At 39.5% G+C, this 13,822-nt stretch overlaps 1 protein-coding gene across 1 annotated transcript in view; it reads right to left on the reverse strand.

The window, feature by feature from the left end:
- LOC149154063 (insulin-degrading enzyme-like 1, peroxisomal) overlaps window positions 1-13,822 on the reverse strand; it is a 474,120-nt gene that overhangs the window by 405,975 nt on the left and 54,323 nt on the right. The window contains exons 3-6 of the mRNA XM_089445838.1: window positions 9,362-9,429; window positions 8,006-8,097; window positions 7,813-7,886; window positions 7,653-7,696 (exon numbers count right to left, since the gene is read on the reverse strand). Of these exons, the coding sequence (XP_089301964.1) occupies window positions 7,653-7,696; window positions 7,813-7,886; window positions 8,006-8,097; window positions 9,362-9,429 (278 nt within the window). The remainder of the gene's footprint in view (window positions 1-7,652; window positions 7,697-7,812; window positions 7,887-8,005; window positions 8,098-9,361; window positions 9,430-13,822) is intronic.

A 13,822-nucleotide genomic window follows, 5' to 3' on the forward strand; every position in this document is an offset into this window, starting at 1 on the left:
GTTACTGTCCAGACTCGCTAGCAGTGAAGCAATGCTTGTGTTCCTGAAGTGACTCCGCTAGGTTACTATCCAGGCTTGCTGGAAGCGGAGCAACACCAGAGATGAAACTAAAACTCTGACAATCTATTTTACTTGTGCATCTATATACCCCTCATCCCTAATCGAAACAACTCAGTTTGACTTGGCTTGGTATGTGTGTTGCCGATGAAGAGAATGGTAGGGACTATATCTTTAACCCAAGGTAAGTGAAAAAGCTATGATAATGAAAGGACTAAACAATACTTCCGGAAGAGTTAGACTCGCTTTGCATGAAACAAAGTCCATACAAAGAGCTAGAGTTCTACCAGTGTGTCGCCAATGTTGTAGCGGCTACAACCACCCTCCAAAATTTTTCCTATGCTTCGATTTTGGAGCCTTCCTTCTTAACCACAACAACTCATCTCGCACTGATCCAGGTATTCATGCTTCGATTGAGACTTATATTTTCATTTTGGCTTGTGTTTGCTTACTTAGTTGATTTTCTAACTCACAAGTTGATCTCCTAACTTGGTCCCACAGCAGTTCTGGGCTTGCCCCCAGAAACTGCGCAATCCTTGAGGGCAACCAACCTTGCTGATGGGAATTGCGCAGTCCTGACTGCCAGTGAGCCTTGAGCTTAGAAAATGTGCAGTCATGAAGAGGCAACCCAGCACTGGAACCCAAAAATTGTGCAAACCTCACTGAGCTAAAAAACTGCGTAGTGCATTGCGCCGAAAAGTTGCCCAGTTCTTGAAACAGCATTGTCTTTCCCGGCAATGTGCATGGCAAGTTTCCCAACCAAAAAAAAACAACAACAACAACAAAAACAAAAACAAAAACAAAAACAAAACAAAAAAACAAAAACAAAAACAAAAAACAAAAAAACAAAAGAGCATCCCGATAAACTACGGATCTAATTTTAGTATCCCGAAGGAGGCACTTGCGCTATTTTTAGAAACTTCCGCCAAGTATCGTTTTTCCTTGATTTTAGGCATGCACATCATAAACCCTAATTTTTCCAAATCTATTTAATCGACGTTGTTAGATCCCATTTGTACATTCGATCTTGGAGCTCTAGAATTCCCAAGGAGATCAAGGAGCCTTCGGTGCGATCGTCGTCGCTTTTCCGGGTGAGTTTTGCTTTTGTCGTCTTTTGTCGTATTTTTTGTCGTCTTTTGCCGTATTTTTTGTCACTTTTCGTTGTTTGGCATGTGTGAGTGTTGTTTCACTTGTTTCTCTTCGTGGTTGATGGAATTTTAACTTGTAGAAGTGTTGTTTCAAGTTATAGATTGCATTTCCCAAGTGTCGCATGAGTTTTCCCTGTTTTTGCACCAACAGTCGTCGTTGCAGTGAGTCTCCTCACATACTTCATTTTCCTTCCGTTTAATCAATTGTTGCACTTGATTCACATGCATTCATCCACACTTAGTCAGATTTGCACTCAGCTTCACACTATCTCTCATATCTGCTTGTTTTTCACACTTCCCTTGGGCAAATCTAGGTTTCCCTTCGCTAGATCTCACTTTGCACAGTTGGCACTGCACAATTTGGAGGCTCAAGCCACAAGCTTGACCTTTGGAATTGCATAGAGCATAGCCTAAGCTGGCTCCAACTACACACTGCGCAGTTCTAGGAGCCAGCCTCCCAGCTTGGCCACTGAGACTGCACAATGCACAGTCTCTCCCAGGCCTTTGCCCAGGCTGAACTGCACATTGCGCAGTTCCAGTCATCAAGCTTCCACCTTGGCTACTGGGACTGCATAGTGCGCAGTTCCCACAATCAGCTAGCCACCCTTGTCAAGAAAAATTGCACAATCCCTCACATCTAGTGCCCGGCTTGCTACTTGAACTTGTCTTGAAGTTGCTTTATTTTTAAACTGACAATTGCTTGCCATGAGTATCCTCAATGTCCCACAGGTACAGTAGTTGTTGAGCATCTCTCCAGCTATCACAGTTAACATGGCATCTAAGAGAGCTACATCAAAGGAAACCACCAAGAGCAGTACTAGGGAAGTTGATTTACCAGTGTATGCAGATACTCAATTGTTTATTGAGAAGGGAACAACACTGACATGGCAACAGATCAAAGACACTTTCGCAAAGGACTTTAAGGCATATTTAAAGGATCGAAAGGTCTGTCTTAGCATCCGGCAGTCAAGGCTATACAAGGTTGCATGCAGGTATCTTGTCTTCCCGTGTGCGGACACCATCAGCTGGATTGTCTCGCATACAGATGAACAGACTATGACATTGAGCAATGCCAGCAAGTAGAAGCTTGCCACCTTCAGGGTAGAAGGCTTTCAGTAGATGTATCACTCGCCCGAGCCAGGGAAGTGCATGGACTCACTCTTCTATGCCACCCATAGCTATGTGAATACAAGAGACATTGTCAAGCGCTGGGTGAAAGAGTCGTCGAAGTTTCAGCAGAGACCCACCCATGTTTACAAGACAAAGTCCCTCAAGGAGGCTTACCATGTTATCAGTTCTTGATTATCTTCGCTTGCAGAATATATGGTCAATAAAGCACATAAACCTTTCTTGAAGGGTGAGCAGTCTTACTGGACCCATTCGTAAGTGATGGGAGGCCATTCAACTGGTCGGATCTATTGGCTCAACAATTGAAGTCCCATGTAGCTAAAGCTCAGAATCTGCCCAAGGATGAGCGAGCAAGGTTTTATATGTCTACATACTTACTGGATGCAATTTGTGCACAGCAACAGTTCCCTGGCATGAACTAGACATGGACACCACAAGAGACTGTCGTGAACATCTATTGCAAGTTGCTTTCAGAATGCAGTTATCGAGGAGTAATGGCACAGCTAACTGACCACTTTATCATCCCGCTATACAAGCTTATATTTGAGCAAGATCCACCTTGCATGTCCCAAGAAGCAATGGAGGCGATAATAGACATTGCAGATTGGTATGCCTCACCAGGTGGCACCTTCATCAGAGTGTTTGGCAGAGAGAAGCCTCTGCATGTTTTACCAAGGTATGCCACTGACAAACTGATCATGCAAGAAGTATCATACCACCTCGCTACAGGGTTGTCAACAGCACTGCATAGGAAGAAGAAAGTGCCATGGCCCGCTCTTCCTTTGCAGATCAGATTATACGAGATTAAGAACTTGAAAGTTGCAGATGTCGAGGCTAAGGACATAGTGAAATTTGAGTTCGGCACCAAGGACTTTAATCCGTATGATCCCCACAGTATTTGCAAGGACCATTGTACGAGAGTTTACTTTCCATGGATCAGCAAGGCATTTCATTGGCCAGAGGAGGATCCTTGGAGGTACTGCTACAATGCCTCCAGACTCAATGAGTCGGTCAGTATAGCAAGGACTTTGAAGATTGCTCCACAAACAACAGCAGTTCTGAAAGCAACAGCAATAGCAGTAGAAGGAAGCAATCCCGTGCAGGACAAGGGAAAGAGGAAGATTGTTGACAGTCCAGAGGGAGACCAAAGGCGCAAAATGAAGGCAGATCCTATTAGCGTGAAGGAATCTTTGGCAGTGGAAGCAAAGAGAGAGCAACAGATGAAGAGAGAAGAGTGGAGGAAGAGAGAAAAGCAAAGGTTGCAGGAAGCAGAACTGAAGTTGCAGGAGACAGAGAAGAAGTTGAAGGAAGAACAGGAGTTGAGGAGGAGAGAACGAGAAGAGAAGCAGAAGCAGGAATAAGAACAAAGGCAAGGCGCGATGACAAAGGAAACAACATCAATACAGGTTGAAGAACCAGAACAACCAGCAACTGAGGAGGAAGGTGAACAGATGCATGATCGGGAGCTTGCTCAGCAAATTGAGCAATTGATTGAAGTGACAGACATGGAGTTGGAACAGGAACCACAGCATGAAGATGTTGACCTAATGCCGAGAGCACCACAAGTCATCCCTCAGTCTCCACCACCTCCAGTAGCAGAGCCAACCCCGAGCAAGCAAGGAAATGTTGTTCTCCTTGATGATTATCCGGTCATGGATGTGTACAATCTATCATTTGATGAGTTCTAGAATAGGATTATACGCGCACGAAGGAAGCACTTTCCAAATGATCACGCATCACCTGCATTCATCAAGGAAAGGGTGATAGTGTCAGACACCAGGAAGCATCCAACTGCCATTGTCGAAGCCAACTTGGCCTATGCAGGAGCAACAAGCTTAAATGTTTAGTATCTGACAACCAAGAATGAGCAACTAGCAAAGAACTTGCAGGCTGCCATGCAAGAAGTAGAACAACTCCGAGCAGCAGCGCGGAATGCAATTTCCGCATTGGGGGAGATGAGAGCAGCGATACTTGTTGAAGTATCAGTACTTGGAGAAACCATGCGGAATCTCTATGACAAATTTGTCACCGTGCATAAAGCAGTTGTATATTTGCATGGCCTACAGCAGTGGAGCAAAGAGTTTGTTAAAACTCTCAAAAACATACAAGCTTCCATCACCTATGTACAAGAGTGGACAATGCGGTTCAAAGGGGCCCCGCTTGACTTAGTGAAGAAAATGAAGCCACGGGTAGAGCTGGAGAAAGCGAAGGTTCGAATGTTGATTCAGAACAACAAGCAACTCACCTCATTCATTGGTAGCATACAAGCCTCATATGTGCGATTGTATAGTAGTTTGGATGTCTTGGTGAGAACGCACCAGATCCCATCAATTGGTTCTCTCACTAAAGCTAAACCCAAGAACCAAGTCCGACAGGAGGTCGAAGAGTACTTGGAGCAACTAAGACAAGAGGCCACAAGGGAAGACTTGGAGTTGAACGCACACAACATGCAAAAGTTCATTGGTGGTCCTGTCAAGGTCAAAACAATGTTGCTCATGCTTCAGAACGAGTTGGACACAGGTTCCAAGACAGTGTACCTGGATGCCATGGAGGCTAGAGTCCACTTCCAGCAAGACACATAAACGCAGTTTGAGGACACCATCACATAGTACCAAGCTTGGCACCAATATGTGACCAAGAAGCAGCAAGTGGAGGTTGTCGAGCTGGACTTCTCCCAAACTCCAGCATCATAGTGTTGTGTCTTGTTAAGCTATCTCTACCCTATTTTGTCTTATATGGGTACGAGTGTAAAATGTAATATTATTTGTAATTATGTTATAAGTGAAATTCCAAGTGTCAATATTGGAATATGAAAAGTCACCATGTAATGTAATGTGTTATTTTGTGAAGAAGTTGAAGAGTCATGAGGGTAGTCCAAAGGTCACAAAGGAGGAGTTGAAGAGTCACCCCCCTCTTGTTATAAATAGAACCTCATAACTCATGTAATGGGCTTTTGGGAGCCAAGCTTTTGGCTAGGCTTAGGCTTAGAAAGAGCTTGGGAGTATTGTGAAGAGCCTTAGCTTCTCCATAGCGTAGAGCGAGTATACTTCTTTGGAGGAGCAGGTGTTCTTGATTGTAATGTTCCACTATTGGGGCTAGTGGTCATCAATGGTGTATGTATGGATGGAACTTTCACTTATAATAATAAAATCAGAGTCAGCACGCTTTCATGCATATGTTGTTAATATAGTAGGACTATTCTTGTTGTATTGCCAATGTATGTTGTTTAACTTAACGCATATGCTTATGAACTATTTCATTTGAATTTGTACAAACCTTGTTGAATGCGTGTTGTTGGATTAACTTATAACTTTAACTTGTGGACTATTCTGCATCTTAGCTTGTGATGTCATTTCACTCGTGTGATCCTTTCAATTTGTGTAGTCTTACAGGCTTCCAAGGGGCGCGCTTCCTTTTCCCTTCGTGTGTTGGAACCTTCATGCATCGCACTTGACTCTCCGCAGGGTCACACACTTGTTCTTATCCAAAGTTATTACACTTTCCTCTACGTGTTTTCGCGGTCAAGGCATTACATTACCACCCACTGCTAGGACTCCTACTCCAAACGGTGTGAGGTCTAGTTGGGACTTCATATCGGGGAGATGCCCTGAATGTTGGCAGGTCCAGCACCGTCAACATGTTATTAACGAGTTAATTATTTCTTGTCACTTTTTTATGGCAAATTAATTTATTTACCAAAAGCAACCAATAACATAAACAACACCAATCACAAATTGAAAATACAATAAAATATGTGAGAAACCAATCACACAGCTCACACAAGTATTTTTGGACAAAACATCCCTGGAAAAACCCCAATGTGGGGAAAACCAGTTTTCAGATCTGAGGGATTTTATTATTATCTTCAACAAATAAATTGCTATTGAGAAATACAACTACTTTCCTGACACTAGCAAAGCTCCAACAAAATATTTTCTTCACTTCTGCTAATCTGGAAAACCCCATGGATTCTCTTTTCTGCAATTCACACTGTCTCCAGCAACACGCACTGGCCTTTGGCAATTTGCACTGGCTCTTCCTGGCAATTCGCACTATCTCCCGACAAACACGCACTGCCTTTTGGAAGACTTGAATGGCCTCTAGCAAATTCGCACTACCTTCAGGTGAACTCGCACTGGCACTAGAAGAGATCTAACCTTTGGAAGGCTCGTACTACCTTTCGGCAAATAATATCGGCCACCTCTTGTGAATACACTGACCAATTCGACCTCCTGAAACTCACAGCCTCATTGGGAAGAAACTCGACCTCCTGCAAAAAATACCGATAGCAAAAATCTCCATAAAAATTTCTCTCAATCACTACTGCTGAAACCATCTTGGTGTCTTCTGAAAATTCACCCACTCGAATACCTATATGATCTCCAAAGTTTCCCATCGATCTCCTTTATAATCTCTCGTTCACAAATGAAAGGTCACGATTAGAAGTTCACTTGATCAAATCGATGGCTAAGATCGTCTTCGAAAATTTCTACTAACTTCTAGAGGAAAATCGACCTTATCCTAATTAATATCAATTAATTATTCACTTTTACTAAGTTAGACTTGGGAAATATTTTAAAAATCACTAATTGACATAATTAGCATATTTTTCCTAGGTGAACCTTAGGAAAAATTTCATGGGCTTGGAGATAATTTACTCTATGTGTCTCTAGACTCAATGACACCTCTCAAGACTAGAACATCTGTCTGAGCTACAAAAAACCAGTAGTATCCAGTTTGGTTAAGTCATGAATATACCATAGATAGTTTAGAGGTAGATAAGCCAAATGGAATCCAGTTGTAGGAGTAAGTTGCGAATCTTCTGATACATGATCAGAGCGAATATGCAGAATAATGCAATTTTTGAAATGGTACAGGCCAAAATTTTGTAAGAAAATGGAGTAAAGCTTCTTTATGGTGAAAGTCTCTGATATAAAGATTCTATTACTTATAATGTCGGCGAAAGATCTTATTTCTTTGGTTATGAAACGCCATTAGCTTAATGTTTTAAGTGAAGAACCGTATGCTCATTTCATCGTTGTATGAGAAGTGGGTTATTTTTATGCTGGGGTGATACATTTGACAATATACCAATCCTGCCAAGTAGCCATAAACAAAAGTTTTAGAAGCAAAACTAGCATGCTTCAGAAATCTTATTGTAGAATCGATATAAGTGGTTAGATACTGGTAAGAAAAGATGATTTTCTCCTTCTTCACAAGCAAAATCATGTATAAGTAACCAATTTTAATTTTTTTGTCACAAATCATGCATTTCTATCTAATTTGCTCAAAAAGAAAATCAAAATTTACTCTTCATACCTGATTCCATCTCCATAAATCCACCAGAATATTTTTATTGTTTTCTGCCAAATAAAATATACACCTTATAAAGGATTCCATCTTATTTACTTGTGCATGAAAAATTATAAACATGCTACAAAGGACACTAAGCACTGAGCAGTAACCATCAAATCCCTACCAGAATCAACTGCATTTATTTCCCTTGATGTGGCATCAGATGACATCAAGGGACGAATGAAAAATTGGGCAAATCTGTTGCAGAGAAAAAATGTCCAGTGAAAGAGAGACACAACTTTTCTTTCCAAACCATCAATGCTAATTAAAGTAATGCACAAAAGTTAAAACCTAGTTTACCATAACCAAAACCTCACCTGTCCAGTGCTTCTTCAAAATAATCAGCGTTCACATCAAAATGAAAGTTGGTATCTTCAGAATCAGTAAATGCGTTTGACCGCCCCCCATGCTGCAAATGACTAAGTCAGAAAGCAGAATGAGAATACATTCACCAAGAGAAATGAAAAGGCTCCATTATGAAAATGAGATCGAAAAGAATTGATTAAATTGGCAACCAAAACAGCTATGGGACTCAACCCTTGATTTGCAATAGCTTATTTACTGCAAGACTTCTCTTATACATCCATCACATGCAAGCTATAAATTTGGCATCAGAACCTTTAAGTTCTAAAGAAAAATTACAGAAATAAAATATTATATAATGTCCAGCAGGGGCTTGGTTCACTGGTCAGGTTGACAGTGTGTTGAATCATCCACTAGGGTTCCATTCTCAGTGCGTTCAGCCCCACCCACATAGCATGTTCAAAGAAGATGAAACCAAGTGTAAGTCCCAAGGGAATTTGATGGAATAGATGCCCCTCAAACCTGGAATGATCAAAAGAAAGGAAAACTAGGCAGTACCTTGAGGAATAGAGGAACAATGAAGAAATTGAGTGGAAAGCCTCCAGTTTTCTGGTTCAATTGCTAACTTTGAAATCTTCTTGATAAAAATTGCAGTATGAGTATTATTTACAGAAATGCTGACATTTTTTATAACGAAAAAATATATATTTCAAAAATTGACATGCATAACTGTATAATTCAGTCGTGTATACTAGACTGGTCACTGGATTTACTGGAGAAACCACAAGTTGTATGATTTGGGGGCCTTTTTCCTACTGTAATATAATATGTATGCATATTTTTGCCTTTCTAAAATATAAAAAGATCTACACACCTCATAACGAAAAAGTATTATGGCTCAATCATATGTCTGCATGCTTTGGATAAAGTTCTGAACTCTTATTATTGTATCTTATTGTAGTTTCTAACTGATAAGTAAAAAAAAAAGTGATGAGACACCCAATTCACCACAACTGATTTACAAAAGGATAAGATCAAATACACTATGCCAAAGTATTAAACACAAAACTCAGTATTCAAAGGCCTCCAAAATCTATCCATGCTTGAAATGTTAGAATTGTATTGGAGATTGGAATTTGAAATATGAATAAAAAACTATGTTATACTATCCTAGCCTTTGAAACAGCTATACAAAATCACAGTATTAGATGTTACATGTCCTCACCCCAGTAAAATTGTTCATCCTCTGAAGTTTTAAAGGTAGGTTTTAAAAATTTTATCAGTGCCATTATACAGAATGCTTAATCTTATAAACAAAGATGTTGTCAGGTAAATTTTTAAAATTGATAAAATATAAATGGTCATTTTACCTCTGTAAGATACTGCATATAACTATCTTCCAAAGGGTATTTCTCACTTGCATAGAACAGCATATGCTCTGCAAGACAAACACCACAATATTAAACTTTAAAATGAGATGTGTGTTGCTATTATATGATCATAACCAACCATTTTTCTGAACAGCACGTAATTTTCACTTTATTGCATAAATCAGTTATTTTCAAGAAGGCATTCATTGCCGCATTTAACCAAGTTGTCTAGGATTTTATCATAATGTGACAGAGAAGTTGTCATATGAGGACACCAACTTCTAATTTAGAATTACACACTCCCACTATAAAACGCTATTCCCTTATTGACTTCAAGAAAAAAAATTATGGGAAAGAGCAAATTATTTACACATAAAGGTACACATTTGTCAATTAAAGCATTTTTTGCTTTTGTTTCAACTTTCAAATATGTGGGTATACAATATTTTATTAGCTATCTTTTCATTGAGCTAGCCAATCTATAACCTCTTATAATAGAAGAAAAAAGGATTTCCAAACATTGAAAAAGGTTGAACTAATTTAACCATTGGTCCCCAGGGAGGAAATCCATTGAAGATTAGCAGAGTAGGACGTCATGACAATTGTCACTTGAAAACAAAAAAGTTAATCCTATTTGGAGAGAATTTGAATGGAATATCTTATTCACCCAATGATGAAGAGATCTATGAAAGAAATATCCTGAAACTGCTTTAGCAGGATTGATTACTTTTACTTCTGTAGTGATGACACACTAAGCTTGGAGTAGTAGCATTTTTTATGGTTGCAATGTTTCATTTCACAGTCCTCTCTCTCTCTCTCTCTCTCTCTCTCTCTCTCTATATATATATATATATATATATATATATATGTATATATACAATCCAAAACCATTCCTACAAATTTAATCTAACTGGAATGTTGACAAGTGCTAACATCAAACCAAAATGCGTTTATCCTTCATCTACTAATTCACTGTATAAGAATCTATGTACTCTATTGGCTTCCACAAATAAACAAAGAAAATCAATTGAAAAGGAGAAGATTTGACTTCTCCTTAGACCAAATTGCTTAGTAAAACCTTTATAAAATAGCTTCAGTTAATTATTTTCTGTCTTCTCAATTTAGTTTTAAACTTTTAAGCCATGAAGCACGACCCTTATAAGACCCATGGGTCTTGACGGGTCTTATAGCGAAACGGATCACTAACATATAACCCGTGCTTTTGACCCCTCGTTGACTCGTATTAAACTCATCTACCCACATAAGACTCGCATTAAACTTGTGAAGGCCCGCATAAGATCCATCAAGACCCTCAAATTTCAATTTATTTATTTATTTATTATTTTTTTTGAGATCAAGTGGAGGGAAAGAGAAAATGGGGGGAATAAAATGCTTATACGAGTCTTATATGAGTCATATATGGGTCGTTCCCAAGTCTTATACAAGTTGCCGAGTCAATAGCTAGATGAGTCTTATACAGGTATGAGTCATGCAACACTAGTTTTAAGCTTCCCTTTCTACTGTCTTCCAGTTCAAACAGTCTATATATTTCTAGATTTGTAGATTTAACATGTTGCATTGGAATTTTGTATTAGATCCTTCTTCCAGTCATTTATCTCTACCACTAGACAGAAGGACAACTTGGATAGTACCCAGTCCTCTTTCTCATAGAAAACCAGACAACAAACGCCAATTCAGGATAGTCTACCAATAGTCTTCTAGGACTACCAGGACATACAATAAATTCTTCCCCTGAAGTAGCATCACAAATTGTTTGAGATTTGTTTGCAAATCTTCATTTGTGTTGAGATTCATAAGAGAGAGAGACAAAGAGAGTGGATTGAATGGAATGACCCAGCAAACCCCAAATCTTGCAATAAACAAGGAGAAAACAACTCTAGGAATAACAATAATATAACACTCTCAACAACTTCCTTACTAAAAGTAGCAATGACTTGTTGAGATCCACAATTTCCTCCAAGAGTTTTCAATAAAAACTTCAAGGAAAACACTACAATCAAGCTCTTAGGTAACTAACTCCGATAGACAAGTCAAACAATAGTAAAATAGTGGAGTTAGTGAGCAATCATCTCTTATATATAAAGCACCTCTTCATGCATGATCTCCTCAAATCAAATCAATCCATAGCTAGATCCTCAAGATATGTGCTAAATGTTAGTTTTTGTAGCATCGGACAGGTGTTCTATTCTCGACTTTAGTCAGAGAGGCTTAGAAACACAAGAGCTCCAGAACCCAAAAAACGTTTCGGGAGAAAACACCTAGAGATGGCTCAATTAAGTTAATTAATCAATAATTAAATATTTCCTAAGTCTAACTTAGGAAAAGTGATTAATTAACAGGAATTAATTGAGAAAGGTGAGATTTCTCTAGAAACTCACATGGATCGACTTAGAGATGATCTTAGCCGTTGATGGGGATCTAATCATGGTCGTTTGTGAGCCAATGACAGATTATAAGAGAAGTTCAATGAGGTTGGAGCTAGACTCTCCAATAGTGCGAGTTCCTTGGTAGACAGAGCTACCCAATTGTAGAGATTGAGCAAGTGAGAGAAGTTTGAGACAGAAGGAAGGCAAGAGTGAGATTGAGGGAGAAGAGACAACGAATCTGGAGGAAGTTTTCCAGTTTCAAAGAGGCAACAACAAGTGGCAAAGCTATTCAATAGTGAAGTTGCACAGGGACTGCACAGATGCTTCAATGAGCAGTTCGATTTAGCTGAGAGGGAGATCGATTTAGATTCCAGACGTCGGGATAATTTTCCAGAGGGTCGGAGAGTCACTTCCAGTAGCAAAGATAGGAAAGACAGCTTGATCAGAGGTTGAACATAGCCACATGTGCGAGGGGCAGCGCAGAGACCCTTTGCAAGGGTTTAGACGGCCAAAAAATTTTAGCAGAGAAGTGTCGGGATTGCTCATGGAGAGAGAGAATTTTCTCTCTAATAATTTTGCCAGAAATTTGTTGATTGGATAGCTAGCTGGGAATCCCTAGATTGTACTCATAATTTTCATTGTTGCATATAATAATAAAACCCTCATTTGCTACACCGCTTTTCCTACATTGGGTTTTTCCAGGGACATTTGTCCAAAAATAACTATCAAAATTATTTTGTGTGTGTGCTCTGTATTTCTTAGTTTCTAGCATTTTATTTTCTGCAAAGTTTTTATTAGTGAAGAATTGCAATGTGATTTATTCGTTGTTTGTCATAGAAAATAAACTACATAATTAATCAGTTAGAAGAATAAATTTCCAATTGTTGCAATTTAAGAAAATTTTCACATGGAACCAGAGCAGTTTGAAGACAGATCAGAGGCTCAATAATGAGGGAGAAATTTGGTAGCTTCAGAGGGAGTCTCTAGGCACAATTTTTAGATTTGCGCAGAGACCAACCGGGAGTCTCTAGGCACAATGACATGGAAATTACATGAAATTTTCATGGGCACTTTTAGGCTGAAATTTCCTCTAATGACCTTCCTCGCTAAGAGGGAGTGTTAGTTTTTGTAGCATCGGACAGGTGTTCTAGTCTCAACTTTGGTCAGAGAGGCTTAGAAACACAAGAGCTCCAGAACCCAGAAAAAGTTTCAAGACAAAACACCTAGAGATGGCTCAATTAAGTTAATCAATCAATAATTAAATATTTCCTAAGTCCAAATTAGGAAAAATGATTAATTAACAGGAATTAATTGAGAAAGGTGAGATTTCTCTAGAAACTCACATGGATCGACTTAGAGATGATCTTAGTCATTGATGGGGATCTAATCATGGTCATTGGTGAGCAAATGAAAGATTATAAGAGGAAGTCAATGGGGTTGGAGCTAGACACTCCAGTAGTGCAAGTTCCTTGGCGGATCGAGCTACCCAGTTGCAAAGATCGAGCAAGGGAGAGAAGTTAGAGGCAAAAGGATGACAAGAGTGAAATTGAGGGAGTAGAAACAGTAAGTATGGAGGAATTTTCCCAGTTTTGGAGAGGCAGCAACAAGTGGCAGAGCTATTCCACAATGAAGTTGCGCAGGGACTGCACAGATGCTTCAATGAGCAGTTCGATTTAGCTGAAAGGGAGGTTGATTCAGCTTCTAGAGGCCAGGATAATTTTCTAGAGGGTCGGAGGGTCACTTCCAACAGCATAGACAGGAAGGATGGCTTGATCAAAGGCTGAACAGAGCCACACATGCGAGGGGCAACGCAGTAACTACGCAAAGATCCTACGCAAGGCTTGGCCGGCCAAAATTTATGAGCAAAGCAGTGTCGAGATTGCTTGTGGAGAGAGAATTTTCTCTCTAATATTTTTTCCAGATATTTGTTGATTAGATAGCAAGCTAGGCATCCATAGATTGTACTCGGAAAATTTCACTGTTGCATATAATAATAAAACCTTCATCTGTTGCACTAGTTTTCTCGCACTAGGTTTTTCTGGGGACATTTGTCCAAAAATAATTGTGTCAAACT

Source organism: Pinus tabuliformis, chromosome 9 (assembly GCF_031772625.1).
Source record: "Pinus tabuliformis cultivar Carrire ecotype Pingquan chromosome 9, CPIR1, whole genome shotgun sequence".
Lineage (NCBI taxonomy): Eukaryota > Viridiplantae > Streptophyta > Pinopsida > Pinales > Pinaceae > Pinus > Pinus tabuliformis.